General features: G+C 42.0%; 1 protein-coding gene across 3 annotated transcripts in view; it reads right to left on the bottom strand.

Annotated features, from left to right (window-relative positions):
* Positions 1-15,519, bottom strand: part of abl1 (c-abl oncogene 1, non-receptor tyrosine kinase) — a 32,635-nt gene that overhangs the window by 4,178 nt on the left and 12,938 nt on the right. Inside the window, exons 1-10 of one of the 3 annotated variants that reach the window (XM_061799297.1) lie at positions 13,497-14,155; positions 8,906-9,070; positions 6,897-7,192; positions 4,876-5,148; positions 3,829-3,913; positions 3,477-3,654; positions 2,552-2,736; positions 1,169-1,321; positions 1,000-1,089; positions 502-630 (exon numbers count right to left, since the gene is read on the bottom strand). In XM_061799297.1, coding sequence (XP_061655281.1) covers positions 502-630; positions 1,000-1,089; positions 1,169-1,321; positions 2,552-2,736; positions 3,477-3,654; positions 3,829-3,913; positions 4,876-5,148; positions 6,897-7,192; positions 8,906-9,070; positions 13,497-13,581 — 1,639 coding nt within the window. In that variant the 5' untranslated portion in view covers positions 13,582-14,155. Of the gene's footprint in view, positions 1-501; positions 631-999; positions 1,090-1,168; positions 1,322-2,551; positions 2,737-3,476; positions 3,655-3,828; positions 3,914-4,875; positions 5,149-6,896; positions 7,193-8,905; positions 9,071-13,496; positions 14,156-15,519 lie in introns of those variants that run through there. The other 2 variants (XM_061799298.1, XM_061799296.1) reach the window with 2 other exon arrangements.

Here is a 15,519-nt window from a genome sequence, read left to right as displayed (position 1 = left end):
TGCATAAAATTTAATTGATTATGAATCAGTCACCTGTTTGGTCATTATCCGAAGTAAAAGATGTTTGCAAATGTATTATTCTGAAGACACAAAGATAATGCTTATTGTAACAAATATCATTATCAATATATACTGTTGAGAGGCTGAAATTCCACGGATTTTGACGATTTTAACTTAAACAAAGGATCTAAACGATTAATCGATTATCAAAAATCGATTAGCTCTCGATTAATCGTTGCAGCTCTACTCGCATACACACGTAATGAGATTAGAGTCTTCAATGAACCAAACATGCATGTTTATGAAATGTGGGAGGAAGCCGGAGTACCCGGAGAAAAGCCGCGCAAGCCCAGGGAAAACATGCAAAGGCTACACAGGAAGGCCAGAACAAAGACCTGAACCACAAACCTCAAAACATCACTAACCAACATCCTTTGATTAAAATAAAGGAAGAAGCGCTAATATACAAACCATCCGTAGCGAAGAGGAAGGACTTCTTACCTGGACTATCTCCGTCCCGGTTGTCCTTATTTTTGCGTAGCGTCCTGGTCTTGGTGGGCAGTTCTGGAGCCTGCTGAATGGAGCCCAATGTCACCTTCTTCCCTTTCTTCCCCAGCTCCTTTTCCACCTCTAATAATATACATTGAGTTAAATAAGTAACAGGGTTCCTACATATTGGAAATGTCCATTTTTTGCAGACCCTAATTACAGTGATGCCTTGAGATACAAGTTTAATCCATTCAGTGATCAAGCTCGTACCACAAAACACACAAGGAAATGCCTTTAATCCGTTCTAGCCTCACCCAAAAAACAGTTTTTTTATTTTTATTTTTTTTAAATAAGGAAAAAAGTAATTTTACAACTACTGTAAGTGACTCAATAAGCTGCAGTAACATTTGTCATTTACATAACGCTCAAATTCCATACTTCCCTTACTTGTGTAGGAACCCTGAAGTAACGCGTAATTACAAGAAGGAACTCAAGGAGTTCCAGACTAACCGTCTGAGATGCTGGACTCCTGGAACATTGTCTCGAAGGCTTGGTGGGTTTCTGCAAAAGATGGACGTTCTAAAGGGTTCCACCTCCAACCTAACGGGAAGAAACTCTGATGAGAATATGGGGAAAATTGGCAGCTGTCCGCCAGGCTTTGCATTGCTTCTCTACTCACAGGCCCTCATGAGCTCGTAGACTTTCTCGGGGCAGCCCTCGGGTCGGTCCATGCGGTAGTCCTTCTCCAGCAGCTCATACACTTGGGACAAGTCAATGCCGGGGTACGGGGACATCCCGTAGGTGGCGATCTCCCACAGCAGCACACCAAACGCTGCCGATGCACATCAGCCCAGTTTGAATTCGGCCGAAAATGATTATTAGAAACACACTGTACTTCAGTAAAAGTACAGGTAATTGTGAGAGAACAAAAGCCTCTGGTAACAGTACGGAATCAACGCCTGTGCACAAGTACAAGCAGAAGATACAGACGTGGAAATGTACTTAAAAGGGATAGTTTGCAATTTAAAAGGGGAAAGAAAACAAGATCAGCCCCCCCTCATTGTGTGCCTCTAATTTGATGTGTAAGAAACCACAACGCCCGAGGAAAAACAAAAACAATCCGAGCCAGAAGGCATGACTGACGATGTGTCAATCATTTGTCAAGGACTCGTGGGCACACTTGTAGCGGGCACACCCCCACGGCCTCGCAAATAATAAACCTTCAAACAAATAACATTTAGTGTTACAGTAGCACTCCATTATGAAGTATGTGTTTTTTTTCTGGGGTAATAAGGTAACAGGTGCTAGATATTTTTTGAAAAGTGCAAAAGATGATTTTTTTTTTACTGTTAATGATATAAAATACATATTTTGAAAACTTAACAATACATTTCTGCACATTTCCCTCATTTATTAACTTACATAGTTCTCCTATTGATTCAAAGAAGGGACAAAAATACATAACTTTACGTCACAAATTGTTGTTTTTAACCCGAGCTCGATAGCGTTGTCCCGACTTTTATCCTATCAGAACAAAGTGTTACCAAAGCACTGCTAAAGTCGTGAACCAAGTAACAAAAAATGCTCACTTAGCAAACAATGACTACTGAAAAGAATACACCTTACTAGTATGTTTTTCAGGTTAGAGAATATGAAGGTGATAGTTTTTTTCCAAGACAACGTACTCGCCGACAATATCTTGCTCGTCCGACTATGTTGACTTTGTCGTTAATGCTCCCTGGTTCACGTCCCTCCATGTCGCTGCTGCTTTTGTATTTTCCGCCTGATAAAAACCTCAAAATCTCAACTGCAGTTGACGTTACCGCTCTCTATTTACGTCTTCTTTACGCCATGTTATCATCGGCGGATGTTGAAAAAAGTAACAAACCAATTTTTGATAAGGTAAGGATTCGAAAGTGCAGATATCTGTTTTCAAATGAAGGACATAAAAGTAAAAAGTCATCAGAAAAATAAATATTCAAGTACAGATACCTGAAAAATCTGCTTATTAATATAATCTTCTTCCCACTGCTGTTATTAATCACAAGGGGATGACACGTACCCCACACGTCCGACTTGATGGAGAACTTGTTATAGGCCAGGCTCTCCGGAGCCGTCCACTTGATGGGGAACTTGGCCCCCGCGTGGGCCGTGTATGTGTCCCCCGTCATCAGCCGGCTCAGACCGAAGTCTGCGACCTTTACCAGGTGGTTCTCGCCCACCAGGCAGTTGCGGGCTGCGAGGTCCCTGCAGGAGAACACGCAGAGGGTGAGTGTGCATGGACGTGTGTACACAAAGACTTCATCTGAGTTTTCAAATTGATTTATATTTATTTATTATTATTATTATTATTTATTTTACAAATAAATACATTCTTTTTTTTAATTGTATCACAATAAAATTGTATTCAACCACTCATGCAATAAGTTTTGAAAAAGTAAAATATGCTTGAAAAAAAGCTTGAAGCCTTAAGTAAGGCAAAGTTGGTTTAGTAAATTAGTAATTTTAGTCATTAATTTTGCCGTGTTGTTGTGCGCATGCGAGCCGCTTCATGTCTTGCGAGAATGAAAACACGTTCATGTCTCTTGAAATGTACATGGAAAATGTCACATCTCTTCAGTCTCACTATACAAAACGTATGGACAAAACTATTGGGATGACTGGCCACCATTACAAGATGTGAAAGCTGTCCTCCACCCCCAACCTTTGCAACAATAAAAAGCTTTTCACTCTTCTGGGAAGACCCTCAGCAAAATATTGGGGAGAGTGTCCGTGGGATTGTTTTTCCCCATTCATCCAAAATTTGTGAGGTCAGTGGAATTTCCCTCCTAATTCATCCCAGAAGTGTTTGACATTTGAAGTTCTTCTACAAAAGCCAAGCATGTCTTTATGGGCCGTTCCCAAACTCTTCTTAGTAAGAAGTGTGTCTCAATACTTTTGTTCCAGCTTTAGTTTCCTGTCAAAATGCTACCGAGAAGACAGCCCACCTGTGTATAAAGTTCTTTTTCTCCAGGTATTCCATGGCGGAGGAGATCTGCGTGGCCATGTAGAGCAGCACCACAGCGTTAACCTCCTCTCGGTTGCACTCCCGCAGATAGTCCAGCAGGTTGCCGTGGGTCATGAACTCTGTGATGATGTAGAATGGCGGCTCCCGCGTGCACACGCCTGGTGTGGTTGCACAAGGAGAACGCTCAGATGATGAATTTCACATATGGTTTCCAGGGATTCAACTGTTTTCCGATAAACCGTGATATTTTTATTTATTCGTTAATTTCGGATTTAGAGTAATGTGATTTGCTGTCTGTATGGTGTCTTCTGTTAAAATTCGAGGACCCTTACCCAAAAGTTGCACCAGGTTGGGATGTTTGATCTCTTTCATAACAGCGGCCTCCTTGAGGAACTCCTCCACTTCCATTGTGTCCTCCTGAAAACAGAAAAACAAGGCTGGTTGTAGTTACATCCTCAAACCACCTGGTGGGAGCACATTTTAACCAGACAAACAATGACAACAACTGCAACTTCCCCAGAGGTGGGATTTAGTCATAGATGTGCAAGTCCTAAATAGAGTTAACTTTCAAGTTTCAAACATGTCCCAAGTTACTGTCGCAAAAATCCAGCAGGTCAAATTGAGTCCCCAGTCAATTTCAACTGAATCGCATCACGTCATTACTTGGGTTAAGCAAATCATAAATCAAGTCCAGAGGTGAGCAGAGTAGCCAAAAGTTTTACCCGAAAAACATTACTTTTAATTTTGAAAAATGACTCGTAGTAAAAGTAAAAGTAAAAGATTGTACTCCAAAGAACTATGTAATAAGTATCCAGCAAAAACACTACAAGTGCTGAGTAACTCAGTTTATTTTAAATGCAAATCTAATTTTATTTATTTATTTTTAATTCAGAGCATGAACGTGAATTGCACAAAAATATTAAATATGAATGTGCAACTTGATACAGCCAAACAATATACCTTTAACTACAATATCTGTGTGTGTGTGTGTGTGTGTGTATATATATATATATATATATATATATATATCATCATATAATAACCTAAATAAGGCTAAATCCATCGACAAAAAATGGTCTTAAATAAACTTTGTTTACAGAGTTCTTGCAGGCTGCAATGTTGTAAATGAGTCCAAGAAGTCACTGTGGTCATGTGACTGATTCCATTTGACTGGTGAAATGCTTACATTGGATTGGATGAAACAGTCAAGTGACAGCGCCCGAGGCAGAAGTTTTTCTAACAAAACAAAATTACTCTCACAAGTACAATTAAATGTAAAGTTACTTGAGTAACTGTAAACCTGGCCACATACTGTAAATCCGACTCAAGTCAAGTTATGTGACTCGAGTCCCCCACGTCTGCCGCTCGCCCCCTCGCACCTTTAGCGTCTTGACGGCCACGGTGAGGTTGTACTTCTTCCACACGCCTTCGTACACCTCGCCGTACTGTCCCCCGCCCAGCTTGTGCTTCATGGTTATGTCGGTGCGCTCCATCTCCCACTTGTCGTAGTTGGGGGACACGCCGTAGATGGTGGGCTTGTTGCGCTTGGGCGCCGGGTAGTGCAGTGTGGTGATGAGGCCGTCGGCCACCGTGCTGTGGTGGTGCACCAGCTCGGCCAGCGTGTTGAAGCGGCTCTCCGACGACACGTACAGCTGCGGAAGGAAGAGAGTCCACATTTGAATAGATGTGCAAACAACAGATCAGCCTCATGTTAGGAAAAAATAATAATAACAGTGGTGCCCTGAGATACGAGTGACTCAACATAGGTTATTCGAGATACGAGCAGTCAATGGGCCAAGTTTGCCAGATATTTCCAGTGCAGCACATACGCATGTTTTATACTGCCCCAAGTGGCCATGGCACACGCACCAGAATGAGCAGCACAATTTGCATTGAAGGAGAACGTGTGACAAAATCTGGTTAACCATTTAATTATGTCATTACTGTGTGTGTTTTTAAAGTATAATATTATGGAGGGGGGTGCCTGAAATGGCATTTCCATATATTTCAATGGGAAAAGGTGACTTAAGATACGAGTGTTTTGTGTTACGAGCGTGCTGAAGGAACAAATTAAACTTGTATCTCAAGGCACTACTGTATAGTCATATATACACAGTGATACCTTGACTTACGAGTAGTCCAAATTAAGTTTTTCAAGTCGCAAGATGTCGCTTGGCTCAATTTAGTTTTTGGCCATTAGGGTACTTTAAGGCACTGCACAATAAAGTGCTTCTATCAAAAATACGTAACAAAAATATTGTAGTAGTTTTTTTGGGGGGCTGGAAGTGATTAAAGGCATTTCAATTAATTTCAATAGGGAAAATTGATTTGTGGTCACTGAACGAGCTAAACACAAAGAAACAATGAATGAATGAATGAATGCACGCACGCAGAGGTGCGTCAGGAAGCAGGGTGGAGAGGAACACATTTGTTAGGGCTGAGTGGACACAGTCTTTTCCATTGTCCAAGTCTTACATAACTACAAAAAGTGTTTGCTCCAGAATCTGCTTGTTGCATTTCTTGACTTGTGAATGGGCTCTGACGCCAAAAATAATTTAAAAAAAAAAAAAAAAAAAAAAAAAAAAAGCCACCTCCAATGTTGTGAAAAAAAGGCCTTTAAAATCAACATTCAAGAGTCAGTTGGCTTTAAAGCATAAGAAAATTAGTGAGTTTCTCGAGCAGCTATTCAGGCCGCCGTGTTAAGCGAAGAATTACCGCGACACAAAGCGGCAGCCCAGGGAGCGCACTGAGGTAATCTCAAATTATTACACAAGTTCATCAAACCACAGCCTTGAGCCTGAGCTCTCGCTGGGAGCACAGAACGCAATATGAGCTATATGAGCTGGAGAAAGCAACCGTGTGTGTGTGTGCATGCACATACTTGGCTGCATCTGTGTGTGCTATGCATGGGGATCCGTGTCTGCTGGTCATTACGTACAGCACAGTGGCGCTTAGAGGGATTCTTGTCATTGCTCGGCGCTCCTAGAGCCGGCTCACCTCGCTGCATGGCTGGCAGCAGTGGCACACAGCTGCTTTTTAAAAAAATATATATATATATGTATATATATATATATATACACACACACACACACACACAGTGGTGCTTGGGAAATTAGTTGAGTTTGCTGCCAACATCTAGGGCTCCCATTTGAAATTTATGCTCAAATCATCCAAGCGACGGCTCATATGTCGGTCACCCGTAAGTCAAGGCACCAATATACTGTATATATGAGAACGGAATACTACACCAAGAAAGTCACTTGGTGTACGGTGTTGCAGACGTGAGGTTTCAAAGTTACGGATTGCATGCAATGAGCTACTTCGCACAGCGGCGCAAGTGTACGTGGCTCAACAAAGGTTGGGAAACACTGCTTCAAAGTGTAATGTGTAAAGGCTTTACCTTGCCGTCGGATGCCGTGTTGATCCTGTAGTGGTAGACTCTCCCCTCGTAGCGCAGGGAAATGGACCGCTGGCCGGGACTGCTCTCGCTCTCGCGCACCAGGAAGCTGCCGTTGATCCCCGAGCTGAGCAGGTACTCAGCGGCGTTGCGCGAGACGGGCCCGTGGTACCAGCTGTGCTTCTCCAGGCTGTTGACGGGGGTGATGTAGTTGGACGGCACCCAGCCCTGGCCATTTTTGGTCTGCGCCTCGCACCACTCGCCGTTGTGGTTGTAGCCAAGCACGCGGAGCTTCTCGCCTACAAATCAAATTTGAGAACCGTTCACGAACATCTTCGTGAGACATCTTTCTGATAAAAATGCCTCTAAAGTCGCACAAAAGTTGGAAGTTATGTTATGCGAGCATTGAAGGATTCATTCTGGACAAGTGGCTTTTTTGGCCTTTTCTTTGGCTTTCTGTGTCTGTGGATATTCTCCTGTAGTTTCAGCAAACCTGGCATTGATGGGGTATAACCGACTTTTGCGTTTACGCTGCTTTTGCATTGGCAGATATCAGATACACATCGGATTTTTATCCGGATTTGGAAGACGCCTGATTCTGATATGAAGATAGTAGATTCCAGTTTCCAATCGTTGTTTTTCCCCTTAATGCTGCCATGATTCTTGACAGCAAAAAAAAACTTCACTCGAATAAGCTTTAGCATGGAACAATAACTGAAAAATAATCTCATTTAAGGCATTGTCTTGCCTTAAGCAGGAGCAGATGTTCTCTTTTCCTTCCTCTTTTTTGTCCTACCAATCCATATTGTTTTTTTACAGTGTAGTCTTCCGGCAAAAGAGGAACCCAAGTGAGGAAGTGAGAGTGGGAGTGGGAGTGAAAGACACAAAACAGAAGGAGACAGGAGGGGAAGCACATGAGCAGATTGTCCGTATGATTTGAGGCCATCTGTATAATGTTTTACAGTAAAGCCACCATCTTTTCGGTGAGGTTAAAAAAAAAAAAAAAAGCATTAAGTGAAAATCTGCAAATACCTGAATATTCTTATATTGTTTTCGCCAGAAAGTACCATCCCCCACTCTAATCACTTTTAACACACAAGTAAATATATATGTAACTAATTTTAAAGTCTGTGTACTTACCTGGAACAATACAAAACTTGATGATGATATCGTGTATGACGTTTCATGGTTACGATGCAAACCCTATGTATTGTTCAGAAATATTTAATCAGTTGTCACCTGGAATTTCCAAAGTGTAAATTTCATTTTAAGGTTACAAAGGGTGCGCGTTAAATTAGTTTGCACAGTTTAATAATATTAATATTTGTCGGGACGCCCCCACCATCCCCAAAACAAACAACTGACGGAGGTACTGTGAACCATTGGGCCAAGTCCATCTTCAAAGTTTAACCCTACTGAGCATGAGCAATGGTTTGCACAGTTTAATAATATTAATATTTGTCGGGACGCCCCCACCATCCCCAAAGCAAACAACTGACGGAGGTACTGTGAACCATTGGGCCAAGTCCATCTTCAAAGTTTAACCCTACTGAGCATGAGCAATGTGAGCATGCATTTTACAGATTAAAGAGGAGACTAGACTGGTGCGCACAGTTACTGCTGTACTTGGTGTTTTTCATTTGCTTGTTTTACATTGATGGCCAAGAAGCCTTTTTTATAGAAATATTTACTGCAATTAATGTCTTTACTACTGCGTTAGCCTTACACTGCAGTGTTCCGACTAACATACACAGTCTGGTTAGGTCAGTGTCCCCATGTACTGCACAGCAAAGCTGAGGGTTTACAGCTCTCCCAAAGAATTAAATCAATTCAAAAAACAATCCCTGGTATGTTACATGCCGCAATATAGTGAGGGAATTTGCAAATATTAATCGATACATTTCCAATTTGAAATCTTCAAGTAGCCGGATTACTATACTATACGCTCTATACTGATCAGTAATTTGAATTCATGTTGTTAAATGTTTCAAAATGTTGATTTCTGCCTTTACCTTTAGTAATGCTGAGCGTGTTGTCACCACTGGCCACAAAGTCATACAGCGCCACGAAGAGGTTGGGGTCATTTTCGCTGGGTCCAGCCAACAGGTTCTCTTTGGAGTTCCAGCGGGCCGCTTCGGTCAGACCTTGACCCTCAAAGTCTGGTCTCTGAAGAGCTTCTGGGGCGGTAACAAAAAAAAACAAAAACAAAAACAAAATAAATAAATAAATAAAAGACATTTTAGTACACGTGGAAGTCGACAAGAATGTGAGGAAATCCAACCAAGCAGGAAGAGATCGGTAGGCATGTTTGGTATGCAGGAACATTGTAACACTCGTTTTCCCATACTGCTTTGCACGTGTAACAAAACGTTAGGAGTTTCCATGTATAACCTCAATTATTCCGCTCTCCTTTCCCTGCTGTAAAATCCCACGTGCAGTTTGGAGCAATACACGTGCTCACTTGACTTGCAGTATGGCCGTCTGTCCCCATAGTTTTTCATTTCCTGGATTATCCCCGCTTAGTTTTCATTTCCTACCTGAACAACTAGCACACATCGGACCGTGAGAATGCATCTCGGCACCACTCTCTTATCTTCTGAGTTATGATGATGACAGGGGAGGCTAGCCTGAATCAAACAAATTACAGAACAACAACTGACTGCAGTAAATTTAAAATGTGAAAATGTGGCAGAAAGTCAATGGCAGGAGGAGTCTGAACAGCAGTTTGGCCAAAACGTCCGCAGCTGTTGTCACATATGTTCTGAAAGAACGTTAACACCTACCCCCAACAACACGCGTGCATTCTTTCTGCTACAAGCGTAACAGCTCTAGAAATGAACAGAAAAAGAACCAAAGCACTTTGGTAACCTCAATGAATTCACTTTTTTTGTGTGTGTTCTTGAGGCCAAACTTGAATAGCAGAAGCGATAGTGGCTTTTATACACACACACACACACGCAGCATGAACTCGACAGCAAGGCTATGATTTCACCTCAAGGCTACTCAAGACAAAAGGAGGCAGTCATGCATGCGCATAATCAAAATTCCAGGGAAGTTTCTTTTTTTCCCACCACGTTTGTAATGGAAGGACAGAAGGCTATATTGTGTTTCATAATGCAAAATGGCATGCAGATGACTTGAATACAATTCTTGACAGTTTAAGTTAAGATGGGCCAAAAACATTGCAGCATTGTCGTAAAAAAAAAAGAAAGAAAGAAAGAAAAAGACAAAAGAAAGGCTTCTTATTCACAAAAGGTTTCTGTCAAAGTATGATAACCTTGACTTGGCGGGGAAAGCACAATGATTAAGAGAACTGACTAAGCATGCAGGATGCTATTACTGTGTGGCTGTTAAGATATGGAACTCCAAATATCAGCTGTGACTACAGTCAGCTAGGATAAAGCAACTCAGGAGTTTTGCTTGGGGACAGGCGACCGGTTCAGGGTGTACCCCGCCTCCTGCCCGAAAGTAGCTGGGATAGGCTCCAGCAGTTTTACATCAATACTTAACTATATTCATAATGTATAATGCGTCTGTGGATGAAAAAGCAAAGCTTGTGACCAAAATGTACACGAGCGGTACGTACCTAGCTGGCTACGTTCAAATGAATGGAGTCAACGAGACTCCTTTAAAATGTCCACACACTTTATTCTAGCCCATGTCCTCTCTCTTTAGTAACCCGCTTCTTCCTCAGCTGTTAATCTTTTTATGGCTTGGATATCATTTCATTACACATTACTTACTGTTGACAAAACACCTAAGGATTTGTGATCGTAAATATTCAACAGGTTTAACATTTATGATTGTCAGCCACGAGCAGATCGAGGAGAGAAAAAAACACTTAACACACCCAAGGATAATTTGTCTGTATTAGACTGTATGTATGTACCCTGCTTTAGACGTTCCACTCTACCTATAAAAGACAATGCAAAGCCATTCACAAACAAAATGAAGTACGTTTGTCTTTCAAGCTTCCTGCAAACAAATGGACAGCTGGAAATGCAAACCAACCAACCAAACATTGCTCGGAACAACAGCAGAGGTCGTAAGAAGTCAAATGCTTCCTTCACCGTCGAGATCAAGAGATAAAAGAGCACAATGGGGTAAGGAGGCAGACTTAGAGGAGGCAAAACATTCTTGATGGCCAGAGTTTGGCCTGGACTGAAAGTGTGTGGGCGGCCTCTGTCCCACACATCCACTTAAGGCGGCACAAATACCACAGGCCTTTGTGAGAGGGTGACAACTCACCGACACACCGAGCGGGATGACGCCCACTCAAACTAAAACCCATTTTAAAAATGGAAAATCATGCGGGTAAAGGAGCAAGAAATGGAGCGACAACAAACAGAAAAAGATGACTGCAGCCCTTCCAGAGTCACTTCAGTGGGAGAAATTACAGCATGTTCTGGCCACGTTGCTGAGATGACAACGAGATGATTAAGTGTGTGTGTGTGTGTGTGTGTCTTGCGTATAATACTCACACGATGATGCAAGACACGCACCCCTTCAAAGACCAGAGTACTTGGAAACAAATTCGTGGTTTAAGAGAGGGACACCATGAAAGCTGCTAAGTGTTCATTCCACGGATGGGCACCATAATCGATTAAATGCTCATTAAGAACTCTATGTGGAACTGGATTGTTAATTGTATCTTGAAATGAGGCAAAATGCAGCACACTACTTGACCAGAAGTGGGGTAGACACATACCGATAATCTGGCCGTATTTGAACATCCCTCCACTTTTCAATGAGGTGGGATGAACTAAGAGTGATTTTTTTTTCCCCTCCACGATCTTCTTTGGAAAATACATGTTAAACATGTTCAATACTTCAATGGCAACACAGACTACAAGATACTACAAATTTGATAACGGATACAACCATTACCGTGGCGGCAACAACAACCACGATTGCAGCAAAGTATTGTGTTTAAAAAAAAGAACAAAAAGAAAAAAAAAACATGCAAGGTGTCGTCCATGGGTGCTCCGGAGTGGCCGTTTTGGGCTGTCAGTTCTTCACGGGGCGCTGCCTTGTGGTAATATTAACATATTCTTAATACTGCTAGCGAGCAGGCAACACAACAGGACGTAGCTAGCGCTAGCACTAAACTTTGAACGTAAATGTTATGCCGGTGTTCTGTGGATTCATGGTCTAAAGTTTTGGTAAATTGGTTTGTACATGCAAATAAATTCTTATTGATATGTAACACTCCACAGATTTAAAAAAAATAAATCAAACAGGCTCGACTTTTAATTTTTTGCGTTGTAGGGCCAATTCGTGGTTCGTGGATTATGTCACAGTTTTGTCGTTCAAGATAAAATATGCCAGTTTCGATCTGGGAAATCGCCTGTGACAGCAAATTTGGCCTATAACGAGGCTAAAATCCCGCAGTCTGAGCCGGCCGAGCCATGGTCTCTGTGATGTGAAACCGAAGAGCAATCGGGGAGCTCGCTGAAGCTTGCACTGTTGCTGGACATAACTAAATAAGCAACATGGTTGTATTGGATGTTTGTTATATGATGTGTCTCACAAGTCTTTCACCACAATAAAAATGACAAGATCTAACAAACACAATGTAGTTACCAGACAAGCTAAGCATTAGTGCCCACTAGAGGTGCTGCTGATTCATTCTAAACTAGTTTGCTGTCTAAAGAATAAGAAAACTGAAGAATTGAGCTACATAAATGCAGTCCAGGCGTGTGTGTGTGTATATATATATATATATCATCTCAATACGATGCTGGTATGGAAAAAGAAGTTCAGAACATTCAGAGAGAGAGTGTTCCATCTCCAAAACAAAAATGAAATGCGCAACAATTAAGCACTTTTTTTTTTTTTTTTATCGTTGGGGAAGGACATTTTGTCAGATTCCCAAACTCAGAGATTGATCATTGGAATATTCAAATTGGTCCATTACTTGCAATTTTCCAATCTAGAATGAAGAAGTTCAGGTCGGGTCATAATTCTTAATGGAATGTTCTTTATCCAGATGGTCCAGATTGGGGGGTGGATGCGTCGTGCTGATGATTAAATCATTTGGTTGCACAATGTTTGGCTGGCATGAGGTTTTCTTCCAACACAAAACAGTCACAAAGATGGTTTTACATCTATTTAAAGACTGGTGTGTGTGCCCTGGTTTTCCTCCAATTTCTTATGTGCTTTATTAGCCATGGTTAAATCAGTTACAGTACTCACTTCAGGAACCAGTGTTGAACACAGTCTAAGAAGTCACGGGGAACAAAGACCACACTCTCCTGTAACCTCTAATTGGATTATGAAAGTAGTCATGAAGATTTGGTGTGGAGTGCAGATTAGAGATAAGATACACTTTCCTCATATACAACAGTAAAGTGGGACACAGCCGGGGAGTCAGATTTCCGTGTATTCTCTCTTTTTCCACTTCTTCCCTGCGCCGCTAGCCAGTGTGTCTGGCCTCCCTCACCTCCCCTGAGCTGCGTTTCCCCTCCCCATTCCGTAATTTCCACAAAGCTAAAATCCTTGTGTGGTTGCAAGCCACTCTGGCTTTTCTCCCTTTCAAGCATCTCTTCCCTTGAATATGTTCATAGTAAAGATCACTAACAAAAGAGCTTGAGGTGTGCTTACCTTCCAAGTAGCAGCTCGAGGACGACGAGAGCCCTTTCTTAGATTTACACCCCACCAATTTCAGGCAAATCTCCAACATTTTCATTTGCTTTCTTTCCCTTCCCGCTTGGAAACGCTGCTTAAAATTAGACTTCTTCCCGGCCTTTTTACGTCCTAACACGAGAATGTTTCAAATAAAGTTTAAAAAAAAACTGGCAAAAAAAAAAAAAAAAAAAAGAAGAAGAAGAGAGAATGAATCCAGAACGGGTGTTTGAATGCACTGATCTTCTTTACTGGTGTTCTTTAACATCAATCCTGGTGGTCGTCCACTTTGTGGAACAAAATGAAAAAGACTAAAAACTTTCTTTAAGTAGCATCTCCATGTCCCCCCCTCCTCCTCCTGCGATTCTGGTTAGCTCCGTTTTCCGTATGATTTGATCCGAAAAGAGCAGGGGACATGTCCGTGATCTGTCTCGGGGGTTCGTGACTGTGTCAGTTGAGTGGGCAGGCGGTCCGTCTCGGTGGTGCCATTCCTCTCTCTGCTGTCCCCCGTGCGCAAGTGCCGAGCCGAGGCACAGGGACGAGTTAGCGCTTACAGCTGCCAACAAAGGGCCTCTTCTTTCAGGATCGGCCCGCTGCACTCGATGACATCAGCTGAGCCCTCCCACCTCCAGCAACACACACACATACACAATGAGAGCGAAAGACTACATGCACACACACAGAGCTAAAGAAGCTAATAGTCGCTGAAAAAACACAATTCATAGTGAGGCAAGAAATGACAGTTCCAGAGTTGTCGTTAAAAAATTGAGATTCTCCACAGAGGTTTCATGTTTTCCTTCTGCTGAAGTCATCCGATGCTTACAAGAAGCTCCTCCTTCCCTTCAACACCCCCCCCCAACCACACTCCACACTTTTCTTTTCTTCACGGCCATGCACTCCTGCTCCATTCTGGAATGTTTGCAGGTTAAGGAATTAGTGCTGGACAGAGCTCAGGGCTTATTAAAAGACAATCAGTAGCGGCGAACAAATAAACTACAATAGGTTCAGCCACTCTTTTGGCGTTAGCGAATGAACTTGAGCAAGGGGAGAAACTTTATCTTTTCAAACACGTCAGTCAGGGAATTTGGGGACAGCCGCAGTGGTTTGACCATATGAGGAAGGACGGCCTAATCCTTGGCAGGAGCAGAGGACTCGCAACACATGTTTAATCTCTTTCTTCTGTCTTCCTTCAGCTGTCTCTCCAAACGCTCCATAATTCAAGGTTGCACTCGCACAACTGTGCACAATCTATCCAAAATATAAATATTCAAAGCAATAATTAAGAATTCAGACGCACTTACGCTAATTGTGGGGACTACAGTGTAAACGCTTAAGTGGAACGCAATCTGCGATGTTAGTTGATTTCGAAAACTATTTTTGCCATTACAGTGAACCACTGTTTATCAGAGGGGATACATATCCCAGACCCACCCGCAATAGGTGAAAATTTGCAACATAGGGACCATTTTCTTTTTATATCGTTTTACCCCTTCCACATGCTTTAAACTAGCACTTCTTAAAGTTGAATTAAACTCATTGTCGTGTTTTGCTTCTCAATACATTAAGTATGTTTGAAGGGAAGTGCTAAAAACGTGTAAAGACTGACAACAATATAGTACTGAATTGTTAAGATATCGCTTAAGACTCGTTCTTCATCTCCTTTTGTACCACAAGGAGCGGACAACATTAAACAGATGTTTCTTTAGATAGAACTGATTTATGGGCAGCGTGGAGGACAAAGAACAAAAATACGAGAAGAATGAAAACAGGAAAAGGGTCCAACTTGACTTATGCAGAGTATCTAATTGTTACTTTATATTCCAAACTGGCACATTATAAACTTCCTTGTCTTGGCACCTCAATGTTTGTAGCCTTACAGTAGATATTTAGCCATGAGGCCCTTTGTCATTGTTGCAGCGCCGGTATGGCAAATATTTGTATTCCTCGCTTACACTAAACCCCCACCAAAAAAAAATAATTTGGAAAATGCAGGCCTTCTCTT

Source organism: Phyllopteryx taeniolatus, chromosome 15 (assembly GCF_024500385.1).
Source record: "Phyllopteryx taeniolatus isolate TA_2022b chromosome 15, UOR_Ptae_1.2, whole genome shotgun sequence".
Classification (NCBI taxonomy): domain Eukaryota; kingdom Metazoa; phylum Chordata; class Actinopteri; order Syngnathiformes; family Syngnathidae; genus Phyllopteryx; species Phyllopteryx taeniolatus.
The sequence above is the reverse complement of the archived record's forward strand: the minus strand, read 5'-3'. Positions and strand labels throughout refer to the sequence as shown.